General features: G+C 34.3%; 1 protein-coding gene across 1 annotated transcript in view; it reads right to left on the bottom strand.

Moving 5' to 3' along the window:
- The window catches only part of EFEMP1 (EGF containing fibulin extracellular matrix protein 1), a 67315-nt gene that overhangs the window by 3066 nt on the left and 41165 nt on the right, over nucleotides 1-23084 (bottom strand). The window contains exons 5-10 of the mRNA XM_049784786.1: nucleotides 21843-21965; nucleotides 17905-18024; nucleotides 16643-16762; nucleotides 15599-15718; nucleotides 11327-11450; nucleotides 11046-11241 (exon numbers count right to left, since the gene is read on the bottom strand). Coding sequence (XP_049640743.1) covers nucleotides 11046-11241; nucleotides 11327-11450; nucleotides 15599-15718; nucleotides 16643-16762; nucleotides 17905-18024; nucleotides 21843-21965 — 803 coding nt within the window. The remainder of the gene's footprint in view (nucleotides 1-11045; nucleotides 11242-11326; nucleotides 11451-15598; nucleotides 15719-16642; nucleotides 16763-17904; nucleotides 18025-21842; nucleotides 21966-23084) is intronic.

The raw sequence follows: 23084 nt of genomic DNA, 5'->3' as shown, positions 1-23084 counted from the left end.
TTTACACCATATCCTGTGGTGCTCAGAAATCATGGGCTCGGAGACTATTTGAGATACTTGAGAGACTATATGGGGTACTGGAGATCAAATCTGAGTCAGCTACATTTAAGGCAAATACTCCACTTGTTATGTTATTGCTCTGGTCCCAAGCCAGATTTTTTTTTTTTTGCCAAACCTGGTGATGCTCAGGATATACTCCTGACTATGTGCTCAGAAATTGCTCCTGAAAAATGGATCCGGAGAGATAGCACAGCGGTGTTTGCCTTGCAAGCAGCTGATCCAGGACCAAAGGTGGTTGGTTCGAATCCCGGTGTCCCATATGGTCCCCCGTGCCTGCCAGGAGCTATTTCTGAGCAGACAGCCAGGAGTAACCTCTGAGCACTGCCGGGTGTGACCCAAAAACCAAAAACCAAAAACCAAAAAAAAAAAAAAAAAAAAAAAAAAAGAAATTGCTCCTGGCTTGATGGACCATATGGGATGCCTGGGGATCAAATTATGGTCCATTCTAGGCTAGCGTGGGCAAGGCAGATGCCTTACCACTTCCACCACTGCTCCGCCCCCCCAAGCCAGATGTTGTTAACATGAAAATATTATAGAAATTTCATTACTTAAAACCTGGGCTTCCTGATTTCTTGTGTGAGGCTGCAGAGGAACTTAGTCCCATCAAGGCTCACAAGCAAGGTAGACTCTCTCCACCCACAAAGGTGGTGCCAGACTCCTGCTGTTGGCTTATAAAGGGCCTGTGCATTCCTCAATACTTGGCTTCCTAATTTCCTGTGTGAGGCTGCAGAGGAAGACCCCAGTCAACTTAATCCCATCAACGCTCACCAGCAAGTCTGTCACTGCCCACAAGGGTGGTGTCATTGAACTAAAATATTACGCATAGAAAAAAAACCACACTATGAGTGAGAAAATGGTAAAACAACACAGGCCAACTTCATGCATAGAGAATGAAGATGGCAGCTCTGATGACCCAAGAACAGCCAATCACCTAGTTAGCCTCTCAGATAAGGAGTTTAGAGAAGAAATGTGAGTATCCTCATAGAAGTCAAAGAAAGCATAGATAGGGCTGAAGAGACCATAAAGATAGAAATTAGAAAACTCCAATCTGTATGCAGAATGTCCATTTTGTATTTTGCTCTTTATCACACCCCTACACAACTCATTTTTACTCTTTAACTCTCTCACCCCAAACTATCATTACTCCACATTTACCCTGTTTAACTTCAGCACTGCACCATCCAAAACCACAGACCAACGTGATGCATTGGATTTAACACCCACTCAACTATTTCAAAAGCATAAAACAGCAAATATGCCCTTTGAATTTTTTATATCTATTTTCTTTGACAGATATATCACCTACTTAATATTCTTATATATAGTGATGGGTTTCCCTACTTTTTATCTTTTCTTCTCTTTGTGAACCGATCAATAAGGAATTTGGTGAAAGATTCCCTCAGTTTATCACTTATGTATGAACCAAGTCACGGGGATTGTAGGACTTGTCCTTGCAGCCCCTTTATGTACCAATAATGCCACGTGGCATTATTTCTTGTTTGCATAAGCATATTAAAATGGTGAAGTTCTATACATACAAATAAGTTCTTATCTAATAGAGATGGGAACGCACAAAACTTGTAGTCACAGTGGTCTTCAAACTATGGCCTGTGGGCCACATATTGTATTTGTATCTGTTTTGTTTCTTCATTGCAAAATAAGATATATGCAGTGTGCATAAGAATTCGTTCATAAATTTTGTTTTTACTATAGTCAGACCCTTCAATGGTCTGAGGGACAGTGAACTGGCCCCCTGTTTAAAAAGTTTGAGGACCCCTGTTAGTGTAATTGGACCTTACATCCTGAACATTGACATAATGACCTGGCACAGGCCTCAGAAGAATGGGCATTCTCCATTCACCCCTGAACTAGGGAAGCCACTTATGAAACATCCAACACTGTCTATAACATCACCTGGAAGCAATCCTCTACCAGGGAAGACCCTACCGCTGCTCTGACATTGACCGTCTCAAAAGAGACTTCCCTTAACACCGAGCAGACTTAACAACAATAATGTCCTGCTTACTGGACAGGGTTCTCTACATTGCTCTTTAATTGTGAGGTGAAACTAGAGGATGCTCGACGCCAGCCTGACTTCAATGTAGGATATGCAGATTCCAGGATCTTTTGCAAACAACAGAGGTTGATTGAAAATTAAAACTGTATTGGCACTACAGACAAGGACTTGGATTAGACAAAATATTCTGCTGGAACCTAGATATGGTCTTATGCCAGGCAAGTTCAGGGGTAGGGTCTCCTTGTATTTAATCCAAGGCTTTTCCTTTCCATGTCACCCATATTTTGGTGGGCCTATGCAAACAATAATTGCCACTCTAACACCGTTTTTACTTTGCTCCTTTGACTCTAAACCTTAAATAAAAAAACCTACTTAAACTTTTGAGGTTAACATAAACTAATATGCATATACATGGAAATGAAAAAATACTATGCCTTCAATGTTTCAGGAGTTACACAAATATCATGGCTTTAAATTGCTTTGTGTACCACTAAGAAATGTTATAATGTATATCTGGAGACTTGAGGGACAAAGTAATTGTACATGGGTTCTGTTTTATTTCTTCTTAATGTTCCTTCACTTTATGTTCAAAATTAAGGTATCAGCAAGGGGATTTCTTCTGAGAACACTATTTATTGGTGATTGTCCTTCCACGGTAACTTTACCTTGTCCTCTTTCTTTGCATCATTGTTCTCATAATTAAGATAAATAAATAAATAAAAGAAAGAAAACTCCAATATGAAATAACATGTCTGAAAAACTCAGTAGATAAAATGAAAACCTCAATGGAAAGCCTCTCCAACAGAGTAACAGCAGAAGAGGACAGAGTGCACTGGAAGATGAGATGTACCACAACTCCATACAACAGAAGAGATTGAAAAAGAATCTTAAAGCAAATAATCAGGCACTGGAAAAAATAATCAAAGAATGTGAACAGAACAAACAAATAAACAAAAGAATGTGAAGAGATGAAAATAGAAGTATTTGATAAACTCAACAGAAACAACATAAGAATCATTGTAGTACCAGAGACACAGAAAAAAAATCTGCAGGAAGAATCAACAGTCAAGGATATCATTGCAGAGAAATTTCCAGAAATAAATACTGCATGCAATCAAATTCTGCATGCCCAAAGATTACCATCTATAAGAGATCCAAAGAAAAGCACCCAGACACATCCTAGACACAATGATGAGTCCCACAGATAGTGATAGAATACTGAAAGCAGAAAGACCAGAAAAGGAAATTACATTCAAAGGAGCATTCTTAAGATTTATAGCAGAACTGCCACAAGAAACCCTTAAGGTCAGCAGGCAGTAGTGGGATAAAGTGACAAAACTCAATGAAATTAAAGCTTCACCTAGAATACTGCATCCAGCCAGACTCACTTTCAGGTCTGAAGAAAGTATACAAAGCTTCGCAGATAAAAAACAGCTCAGAAATTTCACAGACTCAAAATCAGGATTTTTTTGTTCTTGATTTTGTTTTGAGGTCACACACGTTTGATGCTCACGGGTTACTCCTGGCTAAGTGCTCAGAAATTGCCCCTGTCTTGGGGGGACCATATGGGATGCCGGGGATCGAGCCACGGTCCTTCCTTGGCTAGTGCTTGCAAGGCAGACATCTTACCTCTAGCGCCACCTCGCCGGCCACTCAAAATCAGTTTTAAAGGAAAAATGGAAAGGTCTACTTTAAGAAAATTCAGACCAACAGACACACCAAAACTCCTATATAAAGATGCCACTAAATCCCATGACAATTATCTCTCTCAACATCAACGTACTAAATGCACCAGTTAAGAGGTACATGGTGGCAAAATGAATCAAAAAGCTTAATCCAACGTTTTGCTCCTATAAAAACACATCTGAATAGTTGAACAAACATAGACTCAAAACCAAAGTTTGGAGGAAAATCTAAGCAAACAACTTCCATAAAAAAGCTAGAGTGGCCATATTGATATCAATGACATAAACTGTAGGCTCATAAAAATATAAGGGACAAAGATGAACATTTCATACTAATCAAGGGATATGTGCAACAGGAAGAAATCACACTCCTATACATATATGCACCCAATGAGAGACCATCAGATTATTGAATACAATTGTTGGCAAATCTGAAAGAAGACATCAATAGCAACACAACCCTTGATAGATCAACCAAGCTGAAACCGAACAAGAATATACTATCTCTGAAAAGAAAATGGAAAAAAGTGGACAAATAACACATATCTTCATAATGTCCAGAGGATAGAAATTGTACAGACTACCTTCTCAAATCACAAGAAACTGAAATTAGAAGTGACTACAAGGAACACAGAAGAAAAACTTTAACACCTGGAAATTAAATAGGCCACTACTGACCAGCTAGTGAGTTAGAGATTAACTCAAAGAAGAAATCAAAACATTCCTGGAAACAAATGGCAATGAAGACACAAATTAACAGAATTTATGGGACACAACAAAAGCATTACTAAGAGAAAAATTTATAATTTTGCAAGCACACACCAGATAGTGAGAAGGGTCTATATAAAAAAGCTTAATGACATAGCTTTTAAAATTAGATAATGTTTAACAAAAACAGCAAAAAAAAATAGTAGGCAGAAGGAAATAACAAAGCTTCGACCATAAATAAATGAAGTGGAAATGAATAAAACAATCCAAAAGATCAATGAAAGTAAAAGTTGGTTCTTTGAAAGCATAAACAAGATTGATAAAACACAAGCAAAACTTACAAAGAAAGGGTGAGAAAGAAACTTAATGAACTGGATTAGAAATAAAAAGGGGGAGATCACTGCAGATATTGCAGAGATTTAAAGGGGAATCAGAGATTATTTTAAAAAACACTATCCCACGAAACATGAGAACCTGGAAGAAATGGATAAATTCTTGGATTCTTAAAATCTTCCATGTTAGAATCAGGATGATCTAACATATCTAAACAGACCCATAACTACTGAGAAAATTAAAATGATAATCAAAAGTTTTCCCAAGAACAAAAACCCAGGCTGAGATGAATTCACTAACGAATTCTTTCAAACCTTTGAAGAGGAACTACTACTAATCCTTTTCAGGCTCTTTTATAAAATCAAAAAATCAGGAACACTACTAACAGTTTTTAGGAAGCTAAGTTTTCAGGAAGCTAACATCACCTTAATACCAAAACCTGACAGAGATGCTGCAAAAAAAAAACAACAAAAAAACAAAAAACAAAACAAAACAAAACTACAGACCAATATCCTGATGAACACAGGTGCAAAAATCCTCAACAAAATTCTAGCAAATAGAATCCAACCTCATCAAGAAGGTCATACATCACGACCAAGTAGGATTCATCCTAGGAATACAAGATTGGTTTAACATCCATAAATCAATCAACATAATATACCATATCAACAAATAGAAAAATAAAAAAAATATCAACAGATGCAGAGGAAGGATTCTATAAGGTCCAACACCATTCTTGATAAAAATTCTCATCAAGATGTGAAGGAACTTTTCTCAATATAGCTAAGGCCATCTACCACAAGTCAATGGCAACTATTATTCTCAATGGAGATGAACTAAAAGCCTTTCCTCTAAAATCTGGTACAAGGCAAGGCTTCCCTCTCTCATAACTCCTATTCAACATGGTGCTGGAAATTCTTGCCATAGTGTTTAGATAAAAAATTATCAAGGGCATCCAGATAGGAAAGGAAGAAGTAAAACTCTCACTGTTTGCAGATGATATACTATATTTAGAAAACCCTAACATCTCTACCAAAAAGCTTCTAGAAACAATAAATATATATAGCATAGTGGCAGGCTAAAAAATTAAATGATCAGTGACCTTTTTATATACCAATAATGATAAAAAGAAATGGACATTAAAAACATCCCATTCCATTAGGGTCACACAAACTTAAATATCTTGGAGTCAATTTAAACAAAGAAGTGAAGATCCTATACGAAGAAAACTACAAAATCCTGCTTCAAATAATAAAAGAGGACACACAAAAATAGAGACACATACCCTGCTCATGGATTGGTAGGATTAATATAATTAAAATGGCAATATTCCCCAAGGCATTGTACAGGTTTAATGCAAGCCCTCTAAGGATACCCATGACATTCTTCAAAGAAGTGGACCAAACACACTTGAAATTCATTTGGAACAATAAATACCCACGAATAGCTAAGCAATCCTTGGGAAAAGGTATATGAGAGGCATCACTTTAGCCAACATTTAAATTGTATTACAAAGCTATAGTCATTAAAACAGCATAGTATTGGAATAAAGACCCTCAGATCAGTGGAATAGACTTGAGTATTCAGAGAATGTGCCTCAGATATACAATGAATGAATTTTTGATAAAGGGGAAAGAAATGCAAAATAGAGCAAGGTAAGACTATTCAATAAGTGGTGTTGGCACAACTGGTCAGCCACTTGTAAAAATGCAAACTCAGACCTCCATCTAACACCATGCACAAATATCAAATGCAAATAGATAAAAGACCTTTATATTAGACCTGAAACCATAAGGTATATAGAACTACATGTATGTAAAACACTCAATGACATTGAGACTAAAGGCATCTTCAAGGAGAAAACATCACTCTCCAAACAAGTGGAAACAGAGATAAACAGATGGGATTATATTAAGCAGAGAAGCTTCTGCACCTCAAAGGAAATAGTGCCTAGGATACAAAAGCCACCCACAGAATGGGAGAAACTATTCACTTAATGCCCATCAGATAAGGGGCTAATATCTAAGATATACATGGTAGTGACAGAACCTAACATAAAAAAATATCTAACCCCATCAAAAAATGGGGAGAAGAAATGAACAGACACTTTCACAATGAAGAAATACAATGGCCAAAAGGCAAATGAAAAACTGCTCCACATCACTAATTACCAGGGATATGCAAATTCAAACAACAATGAGATACCATCTTATGCCACAGAGACTGGCATACATCACAAAGAACAAAAACAGTAAGTGTTGGTGGGGATGTACTCTCATTCACTGCTGGTGGGAATGCTGTCTCATCTAGCCTTATGGAAAACAATATGGAGATTCCTCAAAAGACTGGAAATTGAGCTCCCATATGATCCAGCTATACCACTCTTTGGATATACCATAGGAACACAAAAAATACAATACAAAAATGCCTTCCTCATATTTACATTCATTGCAGCACTGTTTACAATAGCCAGACTATAGAAACAACCCAGATGCCTTTCAACAGATGAATGGCTAAAGAAACTGTTGTGCATATACACATAGAATATTATGCACCCATTGGGGGAGATAAAGACATGAAATTTTCCTATACTTGGGTGTAATGGAATCTATTATGCTGAGTGGAATAAGTCAGGTGGAGAGAGATAGAACCAGAATAGTCTCACTCATATATGGATTTTAAGAAAAACAAAAGGCATTATTGTAATAATGCCCAGAGACAACAAAAATGAGGGCTTCAACGACCAGCTGTCGATGTGAAGCTCACCACAATGAGTGTTGATTGTAGTTAGAGAGATGAATACAGTATCATGACAATGTTAATGAGTGAGAGAAATAGAATACTTGTCTCGATATAGACAATAGGGGAAAGAAGGGAGCTGGGGAGCATTGGTGGTGTGAACTTTGCACTGGTCAAGGAGGATATTCTTTTTATGACAAACCCAACTACAATCATGTATGTAATCATGGTGCTTAAATAAAGAAAATAATTGATAAAAATCCTTAATATGTTCTATAAAGCACTGTACTATGTATGCCCTACCGATGTCTCTAGTGTCTTCTTAAGTCATTTTACCTCTTAATACTTGGAGATTTATACAAATTGAACCACTTTGTAGTAATTTAATTTGCTATTATGTAATTTCTCTTTTAACTTAAATTAGTTATTTTCTAGGAGGTTTCCAGACAAGTCCTGTCTTGGTTAGGCTGACTTTTAATGTATCCATGAGTAGGTTGCAATACTTTATTGTAACACCTAGCTTAACTCTAAGCTCTGTTAGGACAAGAATTAACTTCTCTAGAACATAATACTCATCCCTTGTATACAATGGTTGCATGTAATAATACCTTGAAGATTTTGATCGAATAAGTTCATTTATTTAAAAATATGATGTGAGTACTGTTACATGTTAGTATTATTCTATATAATGAGGATAGAAGGAGGAACATTATAAAGTCAGTTGCTGTTACATTACCCTTATGCACTCATGGCCAACATAGACCAATGAACTATATCCATAGTGATGATAAGGATTATGAAGAAACTGAAGTTTTATAATAGTTATTAGAATTAGAACAAAGATGGTATTCTATCTTAAATTTCATGTACTATTTATTTACTTAAAACTTAATTGTAATTTATTTACTTATTTACAATTAATGTTATTTATTAAAATTAAATCAAGATCCCTTGGTTTATAATACTATTAATAATGCTTTTTCACATACATAATTCCAACACCACACCTATTCCAAGTATACTTATCTCTTTCCTCCAAGGGGCACAACAGTCCTTCCTCTCATATCTCCCTCACTCCATTGCATGAATCAGTTCTCTTATTATGTTACCTTTGGAACTTTGTTGCTAGCTAATTATGTATATTTAATTTTTACTCAGAGAGATGTTTCTGTATCTGTTTTTTTTCTTCTGACTGACCACTCAGCATTAATTTAGAATTTTGTTCTTTCTCACTGCATAGTATTCTGTTGTGTATATATACAACTTCTCCATTCATTTGTAGTTGGGCTGTTGGTTGTTTCCATAACTCACCCAAATAAGCAACTATGTGCTGCAAGCACCTATAAAGAACCTAAGCATACAGTATGTGTTTAATTAAGCCCATTTATTGATTCATATATACCATATACCCTCTGCACAAGTGAAATTTCAGTACAGTATTTTATAGTAATAATTTAGCTAATTTTCAAATTATGTTTTAACTTAATTTCCTTTATTAAAATAACTGTTTCAAATAATTTATGGAATTATAAAGATTGATAATGATTTATGACATTCATGAGAAAATATTTTAATTGAAAAAATACTATGACATTTGAATTTGGAAATATCAAGTCAATAAATGTAATGTTATAAATCATAAAACTTTTATTACAAAGGAAAGACATCCTGGAACATTGCTTAACTCATTCCTTAAGGAAATTTTATTTTCTTCAATTATGATTGAGTTCAAAGGAGAAAGGTATTTTAAAGTTTGAGATTAACTTTTTTTTTTTTTTTGGTTTTTGGGTCACACCCGGCAGCACTCAGGGGCTACTTCTGCCTCTATGCTCAGAAATCGTGCCTGGCAGACATGGAGGGACCAGATAGGGTGCTGGGATTTGAACCATCATCCTTCTGCATGCAAGGCAAATACCCCACCTTCATGCTATCTCTTCGACCCCTCAAATGAACTTATTTTTATATTTTTTGGGTTAGAATAATGCTACTTCTTTGGGCTGTGGTGTAATTAATTAGTATTATCTGAGTTGTCTAAAATTTATTTAGAGAAAACACAAATATCTAGTCTATCTCAAATTTAAGTAATCAAAAGTTAAGAGTGTCCTTAGCTATCAAAAAAAGGGTAATAATTGTGTTCTAAGATGGGTTTTGCTCTTCAAAGTTTGTTATGAGAAATTAATTATTTATAATTTATTGTCAAAGAAAGATAACCACATAATTCTGGAGCTACGTAAAAGGTAATATCAAAGAATAGTGTAACTGCGTAAAAAATTAAAAATCTGTAAACTTTACCACAAGGATGAATTTCACAATTCACATATTCTCAAAATAAAACATTGATTATGAAATTTCATTAAAAATGAAGATTACCTCAAGGAGTTTAAAGAGAATTATAACAGGATGAATAATATCCTTAGCATGAAACAGTTACTGTAATCCTGCAAACTGTTTGGCTGGGTGCCATCATTTTCACATGACCTGGTTAGTCCTATTTAAAAATGTCAGAATTTTAACCTAAAATGAACTAACTGAGATTTAACAGTGGGAACTGGAAGGCTAAGACACAGAAGCCTTCCAGTTCCCACTGTTAAATCTCAGAAGTCAAGGAGATCTGTGTATGTCCACGGATGTATGTATGTCCATGGAAATACTCGGAAAGTTCTAGGAGCCAGTTTAGAGAAGAGCAGCCAAGTATAGACAAGCAAAAATAACCAGGAGAAATTGTGAAAAAAATATGGTAAGGTTTAGGGAAATATTTCATATAGGAAGAAAGACAGAGCACAAAGGTTACCTTATATTGCTTGCTAGGAAGTTTACAGAAAATATGTTTTTTTGACACATATGGTATAGAGGGCGTGGGCCATTTTTCAGAGACTTCTGGGTTTCTATTTTGGTGTAAATGTTAATTTTTGAAAGAAAAAATATGGATTTAAATATTTTTGAATGATGTTCCAGGATTTATATTTCTATGTACAATTGAGTACATATTAATAATTAACACTAATAATATTAATACTTAATATTCTCACTGATTTATGGTAATAATTTTGTGTCTTGAAAGTTATATAAAACTCTATTAGAGTTTGCTATTTGGTATCTAAATCACTTTAAAGAACCTAATTAAGCTGAATGTCATAGTTATATAAAATGAGACAAATAATATTATCTATTTGTTGTCAAGAGTATTAAATCAGATGATGTATGCAAAGTGCTTTAATATTTCTGCATATAAAATTTAATTGTAATATTATTTTGTAAATGTTATTAATTTTGGGGGGTGGGAAATACTGGGAGTGAATATAGAGGTTTATATATGAAAAAAGTGAACTGGTGCTGGAACACATTGCTGCCCATGCAAATTTGTTTACTGTTAGATTTTTTTCCATATTGATATGACCGAATGACTACAACAGCAACAATAAAATCGCACATTTGTCCCGTTAATTCAGCTTTCAGGATACTTACTCTTTGTCTACAGTTAAGCTTGTTGTCAGAATACTTACTCTTAGGTAGAATTCTCCATTTTCATTTCCAGATTTAATCCGAAACGTATTGATTGTATTGGTGTAAATGGTTGTGGCCTGTATCTGGAAAATGTCAGATGGCACAGATCTCTCAGATCGGATGCTCATGTATTTGTGAACTATGGACTGGGGGAGTTCTAGGCATACTGAGTTTGAGACTGGGCAAACACATCGGCTGTAGAGACAAACAAAAATATTCACTAGTGTAGCTTGGTAAAACCAGAAGTCTCTTACTTTCAAGTTTCTGATTTTTTTCTTACTTTTCTGATGTTAGAACATAGGGGTCTTGACAAGGATTTTGTGGATAACAGCGAAAGCCACCATGATAATTCCAACACATTTCATCATCCCGGCATTCATTTGTGGTCTCACACTCATTTATATCTGTAGAGATATAGAGTTAAAGAGTTTACCAATCTTGGTAAATTGTATAAGTGGAAGATCCAGTTTGCATGGAGGTGTCTGGAAATCTAGAATGTTTAAATTGCTTTTAGACCTAAGACTGCATAGGACTTGATTCTGTACCTTTAATTTAGAACCTATATACTTGAGCCATTCTATATACATTAATATACATTATTTAATAATTTTCTAAGTCAAATACTAGCCATTTCAAATTCTTATTTTAAGGTTAAAGACAAACTTTCTCCCCCAACACCCCCAGGAGATTATAATTTAGATAAAATATGGACACAGTAACAGTAACAGTTAATTATAAAACAAAATGGAATTAAATAATTGATATTTGCATTGGAAAATTAGAAATGGAATTGATTAATTATGCTTGTGGATTAGGGAGGGTAGAAGGAAGGAGCAGTGTCACAAATTGGCAGTAATCTGATCAGGGAATTTTAAAAGGTCAGATAGAGGTAGAAAAATTGACTGAGGATGATCTCTCTCATATGTGGAATATAAAGAAACATAATAGTAGAAGCAGACTGCTATACTCATTCTTAAGTTCCTTTCAGTCTAGCATTCATTTACTGGGGATAACTAATTTTAAGATAAATTAAATTCTACTAAGTTGCTCCTCATACAAATCATGTGGAAATAAGTGAGAAGATTCTCTGACTTTGAGCAAATCAGGGTTAAGTAGCTGGCTCAAGTTTATACAGCATCTTTGAGTTGCAAAGTACTACATACACCAAATGTAAAGTATTCCAGACCTTGTCTTTGAGGAAAAACTAATTTTAGTAGCCAAACTGAAAACTAAATTCTATCTGGAATGTAAGAGGAAACTGTAAAAATTTAGGTAGCTTACAAGAGTCAGTAACAGGATGATATGAGCAATCATATGTGGTATTTAGAATAACTGCAGGAGGAAATGGAAAGGTTTAAATTGGAGTTGCCTAGAACAGCATTATTGTCCTGAGAGCAAAGTGAGAAGAAGGAAAAAAAGTAGAGTGGAGTGGGAGGAAGACAATGTAATATAACAGAGGATTGGGGTCAGGGGGATTCAGCTACATTGGTAGTGTTGAGGAAGGACATACCCAAACCATGCTTTCAATGGAAATCATGAGACCCAAATTTTATAACCTTAAAAATGTGCCTGTTAAGATGTCAGACTGGGGTTAGGGTGAGAAATAGGATGGACTTTGGGAATACTGGTGGTGGGATTGGTGATGAAACATTGTATATCTAAAACTCAACCATAAATAACTTTGTAAATCACAATGCTTTAAATAAAAAAATTTAAAAAGAATCAGTTATAATAAGTATCTTATTTTGATTAAAGAAATAAACTTAAAAAATAAAAAATAAAAAAAGAAATAAACTTAAGATTCTTCAGAAAAATCATAATTATCTTGTCCTTTCAAGATTCAAATTTCTGAAAAAATAAAGATGTTGTTTACCACAGAGAAAAGTAAGACTCATTTGTTATAGTTGACTACCAGCAAAAGGAAATTTTATATAACTTTATTTATAACTTTCAGTTTCTTCCAGCATAATAAACTATCAATCAACTCCTTGTTTATTCTGGATGACTTTCCAGAAATTATTAATGATATTAAAGTATTTGATGAAATGTGTGTTCTGTTTATATTTTTTCCCCTTTACCCCGATACCTCTCCTATCCCAAACATATTTTCATTTTTTTAAAACTGTAATGAGTTTTCTAAAGTTTCTTTTAAGTTTGAGTTTTTTAAGTTTTTTTTTTTTTTTTAATCTCCAAAACAAGTCTTTGGAAAAGGTAAGAATTTATTCTGGAGTTTACAAGGTTGGGAAGGGATGATTCCCTTGGGGGAAATCAATTGTTCTGTATATAAAACTTCATTATCTTCAAGATACAGTACTCTTGAACTGCTTATTTTCAATTGCTGTACATTTTTACACTCTATTACAATAACTAAATATTTCCATATATACTAGGTAGCTAAGATTATACTGTATGCTAATTTGAATCTATTTTGCTAAATATGAAATTATAATAAAACAGTATGATAAAAACACAGGCATTTGTTTGAATTCTTCATGAAAACTGGTTATGATATCTCACTGGTTAACATTTTCCTGCGTGTAATAATACATATGTTAAAGTGTCAATTAGAGTTTTAAAAGTGAAACCATTTGAATGGAATGGTTTATTTCACAATCAGCATTCCAGTCTCCAATAACCTAGAAAGGAGTATTAGTATATTTACTACAACATACTGGTTATGCTCATTTAGTGATTGTAGTCTAGTTGAATGGTAATTTGCATACTATAAAATTCTAGGGAATAAAGGCTCCTCTGAGGTTATATTTTCTATAAAAAATGTCACAGTACAGTGTAGGCTACAATACCAAATGTTTCCTATCTTTGGTATTTTTCCTTTTTGGAGACTGGGGGCACAACTGGTAGCACTCAGGCATTATTCCTGGCTTTGGTCAGGGATCACTTTTGGACAGTGCTCAGAGGGACCATATAGAGTGCCAAGATTGAGTCTGGATTGGCACATGCAAGGCCTTGTCCCTGTACTATCTTTCTAAATCCAATCTTTCCATTCTTCGTTGACTTTACTGCTGCATATGCCTCCTCTTAATATAATCAAGTTCATTTTAATCCTGATATAAAAGAACTTCTCAAATATTTGCTACTAATTATACATTTTATTTACATTTCTGGGTAAATTTCATTAACCATTTTGTATTGTAAAGGTCTTTCTTTTTTAAGTAAAAACAGATTTTATTTGGAGGCACTTAGGAAGGAAAGGAAAAGGATGAGAGAAAGAGAGAAGAGAGAGAGGGGAGAGAGAGAAAGAAAGAGAGAGAGAAATGATAAAGGAGCTCAATAGAGCCAGGCTTCTCCAATGTGTCTGGTACACTGCCTAGCATGAAATAGGAAAGTTATTTGCTATCTTATTTTTTTACCTGAACTTTTCTTTCTAAACACTAAAAACAGTTTTATCATTAATTTTAAAGTTTTTATAACATTATTTAAACAGTTTTATAACATTAATTGTTATAAAATTAATTGTTGTACTATCACGCTGGCTTCTCCTATTAAAGAGATTTTATGACGCATAATGTGTTGAAGGTAGAAAAAAAGTGAGTGTATAGCTTTTGGTTTTCTGGTGATGCACTAAAATCATACCAGATAAAGAGCTCCTCCCCCCACCCAAGTTCAGGTGTGACAATCACCTAAACATTGATTTTTTAAATAGGACCCAAGACACATTTACTGTTTTATCATTAGTGTATTTTTGTTTTGTTTTGTTTTGTTTTGTTTTGGGGGGGCACATACGGTGACACTCAGGGGGGTTACTCCTGGCTATGAGCTCAGAAATCACTCCTGGCTTGGGGGACCATATGGGAATCTGGGGGATTAAACCACAGTCCGTCCTAGGTTAGTACTTGCAAGGCAGTACCTTACCGCTAGCATCACTGCTCTGGCCCCTTCATTAGTGTATTTTTTTAACCAAAGATTTCAGGCACATTTTAGTACATGAGGCAGATTTTTTTTCTCAAAACCTAATCTACTACTTACTTTATAATATTGGCATTTTAGAGAATTAAGATGGTTTTGAATTTTGTTTCTTTTTCTTTTATTTTCCTTTTTGGTGAAGGGGGGAAAGGGAGAAAAGAGAAAAAAAGGGGGAAAGGGGAAAAATAAGAAAAAGCAAGACTGAGGCACTGCCGTGTCCACTTGTGGGAAAGGAAGGAAGGGCTTTGAATTATGTTTAAACTGCAAAATAAACTTATGCCTTGATTTAAACTTGTGATGAAATACCTTACTAGTTTAATAATCATTTTGGCAGATGATTAGAAGATATAAGATGATTATACAAGTTATAAATTAACCTGATTTTTTAAAAAATTAAAGTAACTAATAATCTATAAAATAAAAATCATTACTTTAAATTTAAATGAAAGCCACTCTTAATACTTTGTAAAATGTAAAATCTTATATTAAAGAAAAAAGACCTCAAATTGTATATTTAATAAAAATATATAAATAAAAATATATGATATATAAAATAAATGTGTGATATAGTTTTATAATTACTTCACTATTTCTGAACGCTTAACAGTTACCAAAACAATATACTTACCCTGACATGTTCTACTTCTCACCAATTGGTATCCTTGGGGGCACATACAGGAGAATTTGCCAGGTTCATTAACACATCGATATTGACACAAGTAGCTTGAGGTTCTACATTCATCAATGTCTGTTGAATCACACAAGAGCAAGATTATCTGACTTAATGCCTAACGTCACTCAGCATGATTTTATTTTTATAGCACCAAAATACATGATTCATTTTTATTATAGCTGAATAGTATTTCATTTTGTTTATATATCATATTTCATGCAATCATCTATGCTCGTAAACTTGGACTGTTTCCATATTTTGGTTATTGTGAATGAATGCTGCAATAAACTTATTTTTAACCTTTTAGAAAATTAGAAAGTGTACATCTGTCCCATACTGTCAGACATAAGATTAGGATACTGATTCCTCCACTATGATTCTAATATTTTTGACATGCATTCAGCTCTTTTTTCTTTTAAATGTCTGCTCCTGTCACTGTAACCTGAGTTTTTATCAGATGTAGAATTAAGTTAGTAGATCTGGACTGAAATGAGAGATTTTGCTTTTAATATTGTTTGTTTGTTTTGGGGCCACACCTGGCAGTGCTCAGGAGTTACTCCTGGCTCTGCTCTCAGAAATCACTCCTGTCAGGTTCAAGACACCATTTGGTATACTGGGGATTGAATCCAGGTTCGTTCCAGGTCCGCAGTAGACAAGGCAACTGTCCTACTGTTTGTGCTATTGCTCTGGCCTCAGAGATTTTGCATTATTTTTTAAGCAACTCCCAGGATGTGCTATTGCTGTCTGGTTATCAGGTTACATTTTGAGAAGCAAAACATTAGTGCATTCTTTCTAACATTTAGACTTAGTTTGGTTTAGATTTTTCTCCGCTTGATAAAACTCTAAGAATACCTTTCTACAATTGAATTATCTATCGATTGGATTTTAGAACAGAACTTCTATGAATAAAATGTTATTTTTATAAACAGGTACATAATTAGATAACGCAACAGCAAACAGACTAAATTCCTATTACAAATCTTTTGGGAAATATGTTACCTTCACAGTTGATTCTGTCACTGCTTAGCTCATATCCTTGATTGCATTGACAGATGAATGAACCAAGGAAGTTGTAGCACTGCTGAGCACATGGATTACTGGCATCACACTCATTTATATCTAAAAGGAAAGATTGCATACATTTATATCAGTCTTTAAACATATCTTTGCTCTTTTGTACCTGTGTTATTTTATGATAGATTGGTAATTCCTTCGCTGGATTATTTCTTATGTATAAGCTCACATTGGAGAATAGCTATGTAGGTTTTATATTTATTGGAACAACTTCAAATGTCTTTCATACATTTTTAAAAAAAGACAAAAATATTTTATTTCTATGAATGACAGACTAATGCTTGATGACTCTAAAATAATTTAATGACTATAGTAAAGATATATTTTAGTAACTATTTTATTGTTATTCAAGTGAAAAAATAAAAAAACTATAAATAATTGATATAAGACACATACTAATATGGTCTCTCAGCATGTTGTAGAGAAGATTTATCTGTGCTATTTATTACTTTTTAAATGAGTTTTGTTAAGTTTCATTAAAATTATAACATACGTCTTTAATATTCATGCAGAGTTTTGCAATATTTTGACAGCACTAAAATATTATGAAAAGAAATTTTTTTCTTGCACTAGATTCTTTCCATGTTATGCCTATTCTAAAATTGTGTACTGTGATATTATTGCATTCTGAAAGGAGAAAAACAGCATGTAAAAATCAGAAAAATCAGATGTGATTTTAGTGCAAGGTTTATGGATTTGAAATTGCAGTAACCCCTTCGGCATCTTTTTGATTAACCTGTTTGTATATACCAATTATCTGTAGCTTATATTTTGATATACCTATAGAAGAGAACTAAACCCAGGGTTAAAAAAAGTTTTCCAGGGGCCAGAGCAATAGCACAGTAGTAGTTCATTTGCCTTGCATACAATCAACACAGAGTGGACCCTAGTTCGATTCTCGGAGTCCCAGATAGTACCCTGAACCTGTCAGGAGCGATTTCTGAGTGCAGAGTCAGGAGTAACCCATGAGTGCCACCGGGTGTGACCCAAAAAGCTAAAAAAAAATTTTTTTCCATTCACATCTAGGTATGGTTTTAGAAATAGATTATATCTTTCAGTTTTAAGCAGGAAAGTTGATGAGAAATAATCCATTCAAGCATTTAGAAAACAGAAATATGGCATCATGGCATTTAGTTTACTTTTCAGAGAGAAAAATCTTATTTAAGATGGCAATTACCAAGGCTTACCTACACAGGTATAGTTGTTTGCTGCCAGTTGAAACCCAGGACTGCACTGGCAATAAAATGATCCTGGTGTGTTCACACATCTTTGCTGGCAAAAAGGAGGCACAGCGCATTCATCTATGTCTAGGTACACACATACAAAAAGAACTGAATTATTGACTATTCATACAGCAGTTTTATCTCAGTTTCTCTTCAGGGCTTTATATAAAAATCCAATGAAAGAAGATGTCATTAAATATAATTACTTTTCTTCCTTTTCTTGGTTATTTTTGGATTGTTATCAACATGGGGAATATATTTTAAACATATTTTAACATATTTAAAATATACTTTGGATTATATTGTCTAGCTAAATGAAATATTGGAAATAGACTTAAAATTTGGTTAAGATTTAAAGAGAAAATTATTTAAGAAATCTCACATATACATGAAAACATCAATTCAAGGATTGAACAGTTGAAATAGAAGAATTATATAATGCAGTATAAAACCATTAGAGGGTTGCTGCTAATCTAGTGACCTGGTGGAGTTAAAAGTTCAGAATCTAGTTTTTCTTCTCTGTAAAACATGAATAATAATGTCTGATATTTGCATCTTATGAAGTTTCCATAGAATTAAATAACATGACACTATGGAAGGAAATAATGCTAAACAAGTTGCCTCTTGACAGTGTTCTTCTAATCCCTGAAGTGTTTCAGTTGATTCTTCTCACATAAATATTTCCAATTATGAAATGCTCAGTTAAGAGCTTGTAAGATATCATTTTAGAATCATAATACATTTTCATTAATTTATGTATTTCATATTTTTACATTTTGTGACAAGTCCAATATGGCATGATGAAATTAAAAAACAATTATGCATGTAGATATGACATGAAGTAGTTGCATACTCATATGGTAAAAATGAAAAAAAAACCTTATATATTGAACTCTTCTCAAAGTGTTTGAGAGGCAGTGTGTTTAAAGTTGCTTAAAGATAATTTGATTTTGAATCTTTGTTTTGACAATTACTAGCTGGTCTTTTTAAATAGGTATATATGTATATAATTAATATAAGAAAAGAGCAGTGGATAATAATAGAATAAAGTAATGCTGTTTTTGCTTCACTCAAGTAGAGAATTTGCCTCAACCAAAATTTGGCCCACACCTTACAAAAACATGGAAAATTTGATCCCCTTTGAATCACCTACTGCTTAATTATAAGGGAACTTACCAAGATATCCCATTGTCATAAAATTAATAGAATTTATTTGAGTTAATATCTTCAGGAAAAAAAATCAGTTTTATCTATCTCAACCAATGGAGTGGCTAATAGATTAGTTGATCTACTCCTGTGAAAAGTATGGGGGACTTAAAAATTCATTTCTAAATAAAATTTCTAAATAAAATCTAGACCATTACTTTTCCCCTAAAAGTTAAGTTACATGTCTTTTTTTTATAAGACAAGTAGAAATAGAAGAGAAAAAATTTTAAGCAAAACTCATCAGAATGTAAAAGAAGGTAACAGAAATTTGGTCTTGGTGTCTAAGTTTCCATTTCCTCTTCGCTAGCTATTGATATGACAATGTGGTAGAATTATTGAGTGAGTTAAATGAGCTAACTGGGGAACATTTTCTAACTTGTAATAGGTAAAAATAAATGGACATTACTAGGACTGGCTCGATAGTACAGTGGTAGGGTGCTTGCCTTGTTCACAGCTGACCCAAGTTCAATATGCGTCTTTCCATATGAAAATAATCCCTGAGCACCACTGGGTACTCAAAACAAAACAAAGCAAAACAGGAAAAACAAACCCCAAAGCACAAAATAACAACAAAAAAAGAAAAACAAAATATTAGTGGGAGTTACTAATAAATAAGTTGAAAAATATGTTAAATAGAAAAATGTCAGGAGTGTCTTTTTCATGCTTCAAAAAGTTTATGCAGAGACATCAAAGTTTGATATTTCCTGGCATATATGGGGGAAAGAAGTGTAATAAAGCTCTGATGTAATTTTTTTTGGGAGGGGTGTTGATATAACAGAAATGTGTGAGGTTCAAATTAAACAAGACATTATATAACCTGATCAATGCAGAGTTGATTCTAAGAGGGGAAGAACATATTTAAAAATAGTTCCTCCTGGGACGAGAGCAATTGTATCTTGGATAGAGTGCTTGCCTCAAGCACAGCTGACCCACATTAAGTCTTCTGCATCCCATTTGGTTCTGTTCCCCACCGGAAGTAATACCAGAGTGCATTCAGGAATAACCCCTGGGCACCACCCAGTGTGGCCCCAAATTTCCCCCCCAAAATATATCCTCTTGTATATCAGAAACATAGGATCAGGGCCGGGCGGTGGCGCTAGAGGTAAGGTGCCTGCTTTGCCTGCGCTAGCCTTGGATGAACCGCGGTTCGATCCCCGGTGTCCCATATGGTCCCCCAAGCAGAAGCGACTTCTGAGTGCATAGCCAGGAGTAACCTCTGAGTGTCATCGGGTGTGGCCCAAAAACCAAAAAAAAAAAAAAATAGAAACATAGGATCATATTTGGAACATATGAGGTGTTGCCAGATTGTAAACTGCTCTGTCACTAAGCTATTCCTGAGTCCCTTTACTTAGTTTTTATTTTTGTAATTTTTACATCTTCAACTGTTTACTTTACTGAGTAATACAGTGGGTGAAACTTTTGTGCCAATGGGATTGTCTCACAATGTTTTCTGAAGCAGTTTCTTTGCACACTGAAACTTTTTCAGATGCCAGATAATAATTCCAGCATCTAGGCACAGTTCTAAGATAGGCAGAACTGGTGTAGAGGCCCACGAAGAGCTCACAATTGATATCCTAAAGACAACTCACATTCTCAGGCAAAATTTGATACCAGGTGTCTGATAGTGCTTTATACTTTATTATTTTGCATCTTATTTATATGTATATTTATAGTTTTTCCTAACATAAAACTATAGCTCAGTAGATTTTTAAAATTGGAATACATGTTTGAACACAGCTAAAATGAAACATTACAGTTCTTAGAAATTCTTTAACCTCCTTTCTGATTTTGCCTGTTCTACCTCCACACTACACTGAGAAATGAGTTTAAAATTATACATTTACTTACCTGAAGACATATAAGAATAATTATCATTTTTTGTTTATTTGTTTGTTTGGGGCTACCCCTAGCTATCCATGGGTTTACTGCTGCCTCTGCACTCAGGGATCACTCTTGCTACACTGAGGAGACTATATGGTGTACTGGGGATTGAACCCAGGTTAGCTGCTTGCAAGGCAAAGATCTTACCTACTATAATATATCTCTGGTTTCTCTCATTTATTCTTATGGTGAAGTAAGGACCCTTAACTAACCTCTGGAAAGATGTAGTATGTAAATCAGTGAAATTATTTGCAGAATTTCAGATCTAGAGCTGGTCCTCATAATTGAACCCAGAATACTAAATAATTCTTATTTGCCAGTCATACTCAAATTCTGTTGTTTATTGGAAAAACACTCACTGAACATCTGTTTGACAGGTTTCTTTTCAGATACTGGAGAGACAGCCGTGAAACAAACCAGATCTAGTCCCTGCCCACAGGGAGCTCAAGTAGAGTTTGCAAGTAGAGGCACATGTGATACTTGGCTCTGCCTTCCTAACACTGCACCCTTTTGCAACAAGAAATGCTTAGTAGTGTCTGTTAATCATTTCCTGTTGATGGCACATAGCTATTCAGCCTAAGACAAGGTATTATCATAAGCATCCACAAATGCAAGAGCCTGATAGTGTCAGGAATTGAACTCTGGTCTTTATTCAAGACACCTGATCCACTCCCTTAAAACTATCTCTTAATCTGTATCTCACTCTGAGGCAGTGACTGAAGCTCATATCCTCAGCTTTTAGTGTCATGGGCTCCCAAATAACTTAAAATTAAGATGCTGAAGATAGGACTGATATACTGCACTGTTGTACTTACCAACACATTGGTCTCCCCTCTTCTGATACCCTGAGGGACACTGACAGGTGAAGGAGCCTCGTAAATTGATGCACAGTTGGTCACCTCTGCAGTTGTGCGCCCCTGTAGTGCATTCATCTATGTCTGTTAAAGATATTCAGCATAGACAGAAATTGAATTGATTGTAACGCTATTATATACTCCATTATGCTTCATACTAAAAGAAACTTTAATTTATTTTAAAACATAGGGACTAGAGTAATGGTAAAACTGTAAAGGTGCTTGTCTTGTACACAGCTGAACAGGTTTCAATTCCTTACTACATTGATCCCCTCATCCCCCAAGCCTTGTCAGAAGTGATTCCTGAGCACAGAACCAGAAATAAGCTTTGCATATAGCCAGGTGTAGCCTCAAACAAACAAAAATAATAAAAACTACTTGAGAAAAATATCCCACATGAAAATACTGTAAATTATGTTATTTTAAAGGTTCAGAAAATTATTTCATATATATGGTATGTCAGGCATTCTAGTCTGATTTAACAAAAGCTGACATTTCTTTTTGCTATGCTTATCTCAGTACATTCAATTTTTTGTTAAAAATAAAATGTAAGCCTACGGTCTTACTTAACCTTTATCACTTAATTCAGTTGCCTAACATTACTATACTTTCTTGATAATTTTTTCCTGGTGCTGAGTTCATACAGTACCTAAGACATACAAAGCACCTTTTAAAAACATACATATATTATACATAGATTACTCAATAGAATATACACTAGTGTTTGTTTTGAAATGTAAGTAAATTTGATAAAACTTGCTTTTTTTATCCAATATATTGCATTTGAAATAATTTCAATTGAAAAATATACAAAACTCTGCTCAATAATTGGATATAAATCAAACTTGAATTTTCATGCATTCACTGTTGCTCTTTTAAAGAAGAAAGTTATTTTGGGGGTTTTCTTTGTTAGGTCACACTATGAGGCACTCAGGTGTTACTCTTGATTCTGTGCTCAGAAATTACTCCTTGCAGGTTCAGAGGGCTATATGGGATGCCAGGGATTGAACCTGAGTTGGCTGCATACTAGGCAAACATTCTACTCATTGTGCTATCACTCTGGCCTCCATAGTGATTTTTTTTTGTTTTGAAATTTATTCATGCTATTATTACTATTTTTATAGAGGTCAGTACTTGCAACTCTGTGCTTTTGAAGTTTTTTTCCAAGGTGAAGGTATCTTTATTTTACATTTTCTGTTCTTT

The sequence above is a fragment of the Suncus etruscus genome, chromosome 12, assembly GCF_024139225.1.
Source record: "Suncus etruscus isolate mSunEtr1 chromosome 12, mSunEtr1.pri.cur, whole genome shotgun sequence".
Lineage (NCBI taxonomy): Eukaryota > Metazoa > Chordata > Mammalia > Eulipotyphla > Soricidae > Suncus > Suncus etruscus.
The sequence above is the reverse complement of the archived record's forward strand: the minus strand, read 5'-3'. Positions and strand labels throughout refer to the sequence as shown.